This window comes from Antedon mediterranea, chromosome 9 (genome assembly GCF_964355755.1).
Source record: "Antedon mediterranea chromosome 9, ecAntMedi1.1, whole genome shotgun sequence".
Lineage (NCBI taxonomy): Eukaryota > Metazoa > Echinodermata > Crinoidea > Comatulida > Antedonidae > Antedon > Antedon mediterranea.
Genome location: NC_092678.1, coordinates 859304 through 871582, shown reverse-complemented (window position 1 = coordinate 871582; position 12279 = coordinate 859304). Strand labels below are relative to the sequence as shown.

General features: G+C 35.7%; 1 protein-coding gene across 1 annotated transcript; it reads left to right on the top strand.

Moving 5' to 3' along the window:
• Nucleotides 1-1778: 1778 nt before the first annotated feature.
• Nucleotides 1779-10837, top strand: LOC140059536 (uncharacterized). The gene is made up of 13 exons (XM_072105473.1): nucleotides 1779-1955; nucleotides 2781-2938; nucleotides 3194-4412; nucleotides 6096-6254; nucleotides 6406-6622; nucleotides 6959-7096; nucleotides 7456-7596; nucleotides 7876-8040; nucleotides 8197-8268; nucleotides 8552-8653; nucleotides 8777-8968; nucleotides 9428-9518; nucleotides 9685-10837. Exons 4-13 carry the CDS (start codon nucleotides 6189-6191, stop codon nucleotides 10421-10423), a joined length of 1923 nt encoding a protein of 640 aa, XP_071961574.1. The 5' UTR covers nucleotides 1779-1955; nucleotides 2781-2938; nucleotides 3194-4412; nucleotides 6096-6188; the 3' UTR covers nucleotides 10424-10837.
• The last annotated feature ends 1442 nt before the right edge of the window (nucleotides 10838-12279 follow it).

Below are 12279 nucleotides of genomic sequence, written 5' to 3'. Positions count from 1 at the left end.
AAAATGAAGATGGAGAATGGGTACATTGTGGTGCAAGCTCCGATCTTCGCACGAGTGAGGACCTACTACAGCCAAAATAGAACATTCAGTGAATGGGTTGAAGCTGCCGAACACAACCCAGTAAAAGATGGTGAGTTTGTGTTCTTAGCACACAATCTACACTTAGGTACTTAGGTACTTAGGTAGGCCTACTTATTAAATTTTTAATTTGATCTTTTCATATATTGGTAAGATAAGATGTCTTATGTCCGATGAGAGGCCGTATATTTGTCAAAATATATCCGCCTACATTTTGTCAAAGGAGCAAACCTTTTTTGGAGTCATCTTTTATAAGTTTTTAAATAATGTTCAGGGAATGTTCTGGTAGCACAAATATATATTTTATTTTCTTAAACATAAGATGACAAAACACAGTTAGCATGGTATCGTATATTACATAATAACAAAAGACAAAACCGAAGAGGCAAGATTTAAAATGTTGTGCCCGCTAAACGTAAAATATTATCGACCTTGGCCTTGTTCTGTTTTTATCGTTATTAAAAGGAAGTCTTCAACATAACCTGTAAATTATACTAATATGTAATGATGATTTGTACTTTTTATTTATCGATCATTGCGTTTGAATTGTTCCTTTCGACTTCCGCAGTGAAACTAATAAGTGCCGCGGAGACATCATTCTAAAATCGTGCATTCCGAAGTAATCAAAAGCAATCAGAAGATGATTCTAAACAAATACAGAGAGAGACAGGTGCGAAAGATAAAAGAAAAAGAAAAAAAAGTTGCTACTTAAAACTTATGCACTTTTAAGCAACAAAGAAGATGGAGCTTATTTTTTGTAAACAAAAACCGAAAGTATGATGTCAAATTGTCAGTGACATGAAAAAAAACATCACTTGAATTTTGTGCGCATAAAACGCGTAGTAATTATCAGAATTGTGCACGCGCGCGTAGACTTTGTGATTCGCTGACGGTGTGATTGCATTGAAACTCCTTGATTGCTTCTTTCACATTAATTTTTTTATTAATTTTTTTTAATAAAAACACTTATAAAAAGATATTACCAGTATTTACAATATTAAAACACAAATTAAATATCAAGCATGGTTTTTGTTTTAAATCCAGGTGTCATTGGAGCTCCGGACATCAATAACATTAGTTTGATAAACAATGACACATTGGTGTTTACCTTGTTGTTTCCAACAACACCTTATTTGGTTGGTGACACTAATGTCCCAATGCGCGTCGACAATGAAGAATTGAACTTAGTATATCTTCTGGAAGCAAACATAATCATTATGGGCCCAGAAGGATTACAGGTAGGCAGCCTAAAGCTCTCTCTACACTATCAAACTAATTTGACAAAGTGTAATATGCCCAAATATGGTAGTGATATGACATCATCATGTCCATATATGAGCACATCACATTTTAGTATCACATTAAGTTTGATAATGTGGACAGAGCTTTAGTATGGGTATAGAGCATTATAATTACATTATTATTATTAATTGATTATTAATTTATTATTGATTATTTATTTAATCTATCCGTCCCCAGCCGATGTTTAAAATAGTGTCTAAGTTCATGATACAGTACTTTTGAATTAAATTGGCGACCGTTACCGTTATAATATTATCAACCGATCTTTGAACATTTATAACATTATTTTTACCAACATTTTCGTCTTGTTTTTGATCAATAGATTGATGAATTGTACACGCCAGAGCCGACAAATACATACTACGTGAATGACATTTTTCTAGAACCAGAATCAGTGTAAATAGCACAAGTCACTTCTGTACTTTCGGGAACACTAAGTCCTGCACCGCCCTCCACGAGGAAGTTTAAGTTAAGAGATGACGGAACGGTTAGTGTTATTGATGACGTCACCAATATTTATACACATTCTCATAATGCTGATGATGAAGAACATGATGCTACTCAGCAGGTCAAAGGTGAATTAATGTGCAACATTAATGTTATTTATGTCATGTCATTGTATTGTGACCGATCGCCCTCTCTTGTTCCCATCCCTCTATGTAAGAGTTCTCGCATTGCAGCTGGTTTTTAATTTTAACTTTAACATTAATTGATCACGTACATTTTTATCATAATCAACGTTAAACATTTATTATGGTAAAATACATTGTTATTACGTAATATGATTAGCACCTGCGTCACATCCGGGTCCTTGATGCAATTAACTATCTTTGCTTCAATACCAAAGCATAGTCCAACTCACCAGCTAATTATGGCCATGGGGCCTGTAATATGTTAATGGGTATGATACAGGCATCACATGTCTATCTTTGCTTCAATACCAAACCATTGTCCAACTCACCAGCTAATGGTGTGTGGCCATGGGGCCTGTAATATGTTAATGGGTATGATACAGGCATCACATGCCTCTCTTTGCTTCAATACCAAACCATTGTCCAACTCACCAGCTACTGGTGTGTGTGGCCATGGGGCCTGTAATATGTTAATGGGTATGATACAGGCATCACATGTCTCTCTTTGCTTCAATACCAAACCATGGTCCAACTCAGTAGCCTACTGCAGGATATGTTAATAATGGTGTGTTTTGCACTGTTTCAGTCGGCTGAGTGTGACCATGGAGCCTGTATACGTTATTGGATATGATACAGGCATCACATGTGATACAATATGTAACATAACAGAGAATCGACAAGTCCTTCATGTGATTTCAATTACAAACACACATATAGGCCTACAGCATAAATCGTAATAAAACACTGTATAATACTTTGTGTTTATAGACTATTTGAGAGTTGCTGACGTCACTGCGTCGTCGTCTTGGTCGTTGGCGCACACTCTGTTCACATGTGCTGTCGTCGTCATCCTGTTCGCCTCAGTCGCTGTAGTTAAGTTCCTTCGTGTGTTTGAGCATAGACGTCGATTTCATCTACCACACTGGGTAAGCATGCTTTTGACCACTTGCGACCCGGTTTTTGTTTTTTTACGACGCTGCTCGCCGCGACTACACAGCATGTCAAGTCGAAAAGACTTTCTGTGAACTTAGAAACATATGCACATGCGCAGACTAAAGTGCAATCATGAATATGTTTATTTTTCTTTATAACCACCAAAATATTATTTTATGTGACAATATTCAATATTTCTTTAAAAACATTGCCTTTACTGCAGTAAGTAATTTGTCTCTTTTTGCTAGTTTTCTTCGGTTATGGCTGAATATAAGTCATCGGCTTCTCCTCCGCAACAAACGGAATCGTGTGAAACATTTGATGACCTGAATCCAGTTAGACTAAGTACAGGATATCGACAAGTTGGAAGAAACACCACTCAAGAACACACGACGTCACGTGACTCTAATAAAGAACTGCCGTCACAAGAACCAGAAAAACACGAAGAAGAAGAAGACGAGTTTAATGTCGTCGTCGCGTATGAACGCCGCCGCTCGAAAAATAACGTCATAGTCGAGACCGACGACTATGTCCAACCCAACTACCTGCCTAATTTTATAGTACATTAGTTTTCCAATGAATAAAAATCTGAAAGAAAAACATTATTTATTAAAATAGTTAAGTTAATTAAAGTAAATTCGGACAAAAGTTAAATCATTCCTGAATAAACTTATAAATTGTCATAATTAAGTCTGTACTGTTATAAGGATACTTTAAGTCCGTTACTATGACGTATGATTTGTACATATTGCAACGTAGAATAAAACCATATTTATTTATCTTATTAACATAACATACCGTATTTAAATAGAGTAAGTATAGGCCTTTGTATGGTGTTGTTTTTTACGCCGTGATGACGTCACGGCAAATACGTTTCAAATCCTCATCGCACTAGTAAGTTTGTAGTGACGTTTTTCCTGCGCAACACCTCTCGTATATCCCCTCCCCTCGCTATAAGCAGTCATCGATTGGTTGCAGTCTATGCGTCATTTATACGTATACCTATTATATGTATACCTGTAATAAACGTGGTTTATTAAGCGCGCGCGTGTACCACTCGCGTGTACCTGACGTCACACGGGGTTTCCCATCGAACCGTAAAGATATTCCAATACACAGTACCCTTTGAATGCCTCATAATTTACCTATGGTTCTTGATTGTTAGCCTAAAGCATGGAGTAAATAGAGTAGGATTTAGCATTGTTGTGAAGGTAAGGCTCTATACAATTATTTCAATAGGACGTACATTACGCTTGATTAATTCTATTATTATACGCGCAACACGCTCTGACATCATCACTAGAAAATGCTGCCAACCCTCGCCCATTTTATACATATACAATAATGATATCTCTTGATAGAGCCCAGTACATAATGTAACGATAATATCGACCTTCTTATCAATATTACGGATATTAATTTTAAGTAATTTTATTATTTGGATATTATATATTTTGATATATGAAGGTAAGTTTAATAACAGATGCAATATCTTAATTGTGACCGTGTCATTTTTAGATTAGACTTACATTTTATGGGCTACTGACTGTTGATAACGGAATCCATTGTGAGTATATACTTACGCTTATTATCATTTAATCTATTTTACACAGGTGTACTTAATATTCGAATATTTCTGATAATATTTATAATAATTTGTACCCTTTCACACACGCTAACATAGTAAATATTCTTTATTTAACCACGGATCGAGGCCCAGATCAGCTATGAAGTGTGAACGCACTTTAACGATAGGCCTAATGGCTGGATATTATAATTATTTATTTTTCATAAATGGTTGATGAATATACAGTATTAACACACATTGAATACGAAAGCATATGGAGTACTATCACAATGGCGGTATCTCTCATAGATGCCTTACGAGAAAAATGAGTAGAAGGCTGCAAATAAACACATTTTAACAAACATCTCAGTGTGTTTATTTCGGAAATACTGCATAAAAGATATAACAACTGTACTAGGCCTACACTATTTTTCCATGGAGGTATAAAAATAGACCGTCTCCATCTATCATCGTGTAACCTAGAGAAAAACTCCAAACAATGTTTAAAACGAATGTCATGATTGGTTGACAATTTAAATTGTTATAGAATCCATCTCTTTATGAACACTCCTCTAAAGGGGACATTTGCTGGGTGTCCAAGGTGTCTCCTTAATACGGGTTCTACTTATAGATTGTTAATTTAAAATGATGGAGAATTCAATACAGTATATGGTTTGGTAATAACTCAAGGGTGTGAAATAGTGTTATGATTTATGATTCCTTCAAATTACGTCTTCCAGAATGTAGCAACCAAACCACACTAAACCCCTCGCCCTGAAAAAGTCGTCGGAGGGGGGCGAGTACGATGGGGATGTAGGCTTACTTTAGTATAACAGTATTTTTGCTACACTAGATAGGCCTACCACGAGGACGCTTATTATAGACAGTAAAAAGATTACATCTAAACCATTGAGGTTCTTCGTTTGTATACTGTCTGCTGTCATCCGGTATATCATCGCCGCCTACGTGATTACCAATGCAGTCTGTTATTTTCAGTCTTTTTATCCCAATTTGTTGTTGTATGTTTCGGTTCTATTCAATTGAATCTTTTTGAATCGAGTCACAAAGCCTTCCATTTCCAGGTGATCAGTTCACTGTGGAGAGTTCAATTCTGTGATTAAGACATCAACATTGTTCAAATGTATCCAAGTAAAACGTTTGATAACAATTCATTAAAAGAAAGCAGGTATCATGTGGTTTGCCTGTTATCCACTTGACGTGTCCAACCCTTTACAATTTACATTTTTAATAACGTATTGAACTAGTACTCTTTATAGATTTATAAGATATCGTCTTTCTATCGGCTTTCGTGATTTTAAATGATAGTAGATCTATTCCAAATTTACAAGCCCATCTTAAAGCTTGGTTTCCACTTGCACGTAACGCAATTACGTAGGCAGGGCGCACGTTAGTTGACCAATTACAAGCTTGTATTTACGTTCTTACGTTGCGCCCAATGGGAACCAAACTTAACCAATGTAAACCCAATGTTATTGTTACTATACTACAATCAAGTAGTTCAGTTCCTATTGATTTATTTCATTTGTGATTTCTCTCCGCTTATTTATTTATTCTCTTTCTAGTTTTAGTAATAACAACTCCTGTACTTGTTTCAATGCTGAACCCGTCAACTAGCTTACGATAACAAGACCATTTTCAGGATGTGACGTAGCAATATGAAGATGATCTTCCGACAATTTATAATAATCTCACTGATGGTAATACAAACAATATACTCTCAGGTAAGTTAAAAGGAATCCCCGGATGTAGATCAGCATACCAGATTAAACTGGATTAATTTAGGGGTTAATCTCTGACATATTACTGGTTTTCGTACATATTTTTTGCCTTGTACCGTTACTAGTTTAACTTAGGCCCCTGTTGTTTTTTCAGAGTGCTGAGCCCGTCTGTACTACCAGTTATTCAGAGCTGTCTGGAACCGATGATGATAACTTTAGCGAAGTAAGATGTAGAGATAATGAGGTTATGACGTCATGTTTGTCATTCGGTGAAAATGACGTAGATGAAGGTAGACGAGATGGAGAGATGATTGAGGTAGATGGTGATGGCGCTATAACATGTAGAGCTTACAATGGGAAATTTGGGCGAGGTATGTATGAGTTACCATTTCTAACATCATAAAGAAGTTGGATAAATTATAAACAACATATTAAAATGTGCTTATAATTACGTCATCAGTAATTGAACAATTACATGTTACTTCCTCTTTTCTATAGACAATACTAAGATTGTCTATAGAAACAATTTGTTTATTCTATTACTCTTTGATTCCATTTGTATTAAGACTATAATGTGTAAAACAATTTTTTTTTGGATTGAATAATGGACCAAAAGTAGATGGATTATTGTAGATGGATATGTACATGTAACCATTACATAGACTATATCATTATTTCCCCCTTATTTGTTTGTTATTATATAACAGGTGTTATAGCGTACGCTAGGTGCTGCACGTGGACGGGCATGCAGTGTTCCTATCCATCTACGCCCTCAAGTATCGGCGATTTAGATACACATGGAGTAAACAGTGTCACCTGTCCAAATGATGATGACGTAGCTGTTGGTAAGAGTAACAAATTACGTAGATTATTATATGCCCCACGTACGTGCCCGACACGACGTCATGCATCAGGATAGCCGTCCCTATTCTACAAACTCAATCATAATTCACTACATCATGTCGGATAAATATCCATATCGTTGTTTACTAAGACTGTTTATGTACAGCATCTTGTGTATATGACGTATCTCTTTTGAACAGGATTGCCACCTTTAAGAAGGATAGTGAATAAATTCACTTATGGTCATCCTTGGCAATTTGCCTAAATATAATGTAAACAACAAATATTTACAAAAACGTTTTATTGAACATGCTATAATTGTTTTTGATTTGTGCGTACGTATTATTTGCGTACTTCTTAGGTTGTATGGCGCATTCTCATTTTTCATGTGTTCGAGGTGCAAGTCCAGGAGTATCGGGCATAACGCCCTCATCAATAAGTAGTAATGCAGAGGAGGAATTAAATAACAACATGTGTAATGCTTACAGCTGTCGATCAATCAGTAAGTATAAGTAAATAAATAAGTAAATACTAAAGAATTCGACGTAACAAATGCTTCTTGATGTTCCGGCCAGCCGGCCAAGAATAGCAATGTTAATATCAATGTTTTTTTAATAATTCTTTCTGTTTTGTGTGTAAAGCGCTTAGAAACATTTATGAAAATGAATTGAATCTAATGAATTGAATCTTATGAAAAGAATTTGATAATAGAATAATCAGCAGTGTGTTAACATCACGCCCTCTATGTTCTTTATTTACATCTTTATGTTGTAATCTTTAGCCCCAAATGCAGCATGTTGTCGAGCACCAGGTCTTGAATGTCACGTGAAGACATCATCCAGGAGTGTATTGGTCGGAGTAAATTGTAACCCGGGCTGGACGATGACCGGTTGTAATGTCCACACCAGTAACGAGACATTAAGTAACCCGAAAGGTGCAATCATTGGTAAGTGATGCAAGGAGTTATGGGTGCAGGTAGATTAACGATGAATGGGTTTAAAAATATATGGAAGAGTAAATATATGATGGATAATTAGTAACGACTAAAGGAAGAATGTGTTTATGACTGAACGTTTTTTATTTGATTGTTATTCATCCACAGACAGCAACGTATGCAGTGCATATGGTACTGGAGGCGAAGGTATATGGGCCGTAGCTGTTTGCTGCCGGACAGGTTCGTAAAACACTTTTTTATTGTCAATGTGTTTAGCACAGACTAAATGCCAATTTACACCGACGAGCGGTAACTGTAAGCGGAAAACCGCTTAGCTTGTCCCACGTAGAATATGTAACTATACGGAGTGGAAACTTCGTCCGCTCCGCGTTGTGTGTAAACACATAACATAGGTTCTATATTTTTTTATTACCGCTCGTCTGTTTAAATTGGTTTTAATGCTACAAGCCTCGTTAAAACTCGCCTCATATAAACAAAATGTATCATTTCTATCATTATTTAGTAACAGTTGATACAACCACTGAGATCCCAGTCCAACCTACAAATGGCTCGCACTCCACGAATAATTTACCAACGACAACTTCAACAAACGCACCGCCGACAAGTGAGTATTTTAGTAGTATATTTATTTATTATAGTCTCACACTAAGACAACACAAAGGCCAGTCAAACTGGATTATGAAAGACTTAACTAACAAATTGTATTTTTATTGTTGATTGAATACAGGGGCTACATGCGAGTCATTGGACACACCTCAAGACGTGGTTGTCATTAGCAACAACATGGCCGTATATAAGACAGGTGATAGTGTTACGTTTGACTGCCAGGATGGGTTTGATAGAGCGTCAGGAGACCGCCAACGAGAATGTGGCGCTAACGGTGAATGGTCTGGTACACAGCTACAATGTACAAAGTCCGGTAAATATTTTCACCATGTCTTTTAGTGAATTTAGTGGCGAATTTATTTTCTTTTAATCCTGACTAGGTTTGATTATTATAGTAGTGTAGTTAGTCTTTGAGGGTTTAATTTTGACCGCGCGCGGTACGCAATTGCCGCCGTGTACGACGCAAAACTTTATCGATTTGTGAACATTCGTGTGTGACGTTATAGAGGGCGCTCTTTTTTCTGCTCCATGTCATTTCATTTCATTTCATTTCATTTATTTCGTCTCACATAATTATAACAAAAAAATAACAAACGTTAATCACTACGCGTTTGAGTTGCATTAAAAGTAAAACACGCTGTGCGCTGTGGTCGTTGCTAAAATAGACATTTTGAACATTTTTGTGTGACGATATAGAGCACGCTGTTTTTCCATTCTATTTTATTATTTGCCGCATACTAATTGCACTGTATTTGTTTTGGTTTTTTTCTAGGTATATACATTCCTCAGTATGCTTTGTTTGTTGCCGGTGGGGCATTAATAATCGTAGTTTTATTATTCATATGTTTATATTGTTACAAAAGGTAAGTTCAAAGTAGCAATACTTAAAAATAAAAAATAAACCGTTTTAGTTTGCTTAAATTAATTGGATAATATTGCTAAGTGACTGCATTTAAACAGATTTTTAAACAAAGCAGGATTTATTCAATTATTAAATATTATAAGTAAAACTGTATTTTTTTCTTCTAGAAAACAACAAAAAGAAAAAGAAATTCAAGAGGATATCTACATGTCATCCACAATATCAGTGTGCAGTCATCAAAGCTCTGTGTTTAGATCTCCAATATACGAGGAACTACCACAATTTGCGTTAGTTAAAAGTAAAACATTACCGCCGTCATCACGACGACCGCCTAAGCTGCCACACCGCTGTCCCTCATGTATTTCTGAACAGAAATCTTCTATGCTATTACAGATCCCTATGACACGTAGTTTATCGAGGCCTCGCAGCCTACCCCCCGAGACTAACAAGGGCATTTATATGAAATACCCAAATCGAAAAAGAACACATTTATATGACGTTCCTCCCATCGAGACAGAGGTCGATTCGAACTATGAACTGCCAAATTCGGACCCACCTCCACCCCCGCCACCTGGATCTAAACGACCCACGTCATTAAAATACGTGGTCAGTCAAGGTGGTGGCCAAACAAATGGTCGATTGGGTTTGCCAAATGGTGCTGCACCAAGCGGTCAACGAAGTAGGTCAGTTGACCATCCAAAACCAACGCCATTACCTCGCACTCATCATCGGCCGACTAAGTCATTGAGGTCTGTAGATCGGCCATCAACATCAACTACTGAAAATGGAACAGTTATGGTCGGAATAATAAACCCAACATTTCTACCCTCACCTACAGAAGGTGGCGTTGAGCCTATGAACGGACATATGACCGCTGGAATTAATATTCAAGTATCGGAACTGTAACACTGCTTAGAAACCCCTATAGGTCAAGGAAAGTGACCCCTACATGGTGAATGGTTGGTAACATTGTTCGATTTCTTTTGCATAGAATTTGCTGCAGCCACAGAGAGCGAAAGACAATTATTCAATTGAGAACATTTTTAAAATAAGAAATATATAAAGGAGTTTTATTTTTATCCTAAATCGGCAAAAACAAAACTGAAACCAGCAAAATGGTGAGGATTTATTGAACAATATTTTGTTTGCAATAAGAGGTTGTATGAAACGTTCATTCACCATTAGGGATTGTTTATATTAAAAACAGTAATTTGTACTGTACCGTCTCTGCAGCTTCGAGATCGTCAAATATATATTATAAAAAAACATTATTATGTAGTAGAATACATTATTTTTACAAAATAAATGTTTTATTATCAATGTTGTATGTATTGTATGTTTGTATATCATCTTGATGTTGCAAAATGTGGTATAAACGTAATACGTCATTTTGTTTTTTATTTCGACAAGTAAAAGCAAAAAGAATCAAGAACTTGATTTTAACACGGAACGAGCGAAGGTGCCGAGATCAATTCCGTTAAAATTCTCTTTGATTATTACTTTTAAACTAGATGGCACGCTCGCTTCGCTCGCGTACCATCTAGGTCGTGCCCACAGATGGTTCTCGAATACACGGTATTTCCAGCGAGAAAAAAATGGAGATTTCAAATGTACGTACCGCAGGACTATAATACATTGTCGTTTACAGAAACGAATAAATATACACAATGATTTATGTAGTCAACCAAAATTAGCACCCTGGGAATTACTTCCGAGAGAGAAACAAATTTTTTTTTATTTGGACTCATTTAAACAAACCCAATTTGTGTTTTGTATGTAACATTAAGGGTTGAGGGATGGGGAAGAAGATAGGTACAAAGAGGAAACATTTTAAAATATATTCTTATCCACTCAGTAACGAAATATTGTTTTTAATGTTTTATAGGCCTATAAATAATATACCACTAAATACAGTAAAACATTTACGATTTAATACGGTACTTTGTTAAAACTCTCACTGTCATAGTCGATTGAAATAGTAAAGTACATGTAACGATACACCACTACGACGTTTATATATTTTTAAATTATTAATTAATACAAACGTTGAGAAGCAACTGTCAGTAATAACGTTTATTTATTTGTATATTATATGTTTATAATCTAACAGTAGGGCCTACCCACACTCACAGTAATAAAGTTTATTTGTATATATTTTTATATTACATCTAACAGTACCAACACTCACAGTAAGAAATTTGCGATTCAAATTGCGATCAAAAGTGGTTAATACCTTAACAGTATTGTACAGCATTGCAATACTATTTATGTTTATTCTCCAAGGGGGCCCATAAATCTAAATCTATACCTCTATGGTTAAACCAAATAATTTGGAATGTTTATTTGTATATTATATGTTTATAATCTAACAGTAGGGCCTACCCACACTCACAGTAATAAAGTTTATTTGTATATATTTTTATATTACATCTAACAGTACCAACACTCACAGTAAGACATTTGCGATTCAAATTGCGATCAAAAGTGGTTAATACCTTAACAGTATTGTACAGCATTGCAATACTATTTATGTTTATTCTCCAAGGAGGCCCATAAATCTAAATCTATACCTGTATGGTTAAACCAAATAACTTGGAATGTTCCATTCATCACAAATCAATACATTTGTAAAAACGTATATTAAATGTATCAAAATAGTATTTTTTAAAGAAAATCGGCCTGTATTCAACATTATGATGCTGTACTCAAACTGTTCAACCGGTTTTCAGCTATTAAAAACAATTATCGTAGGAGGAGATAGA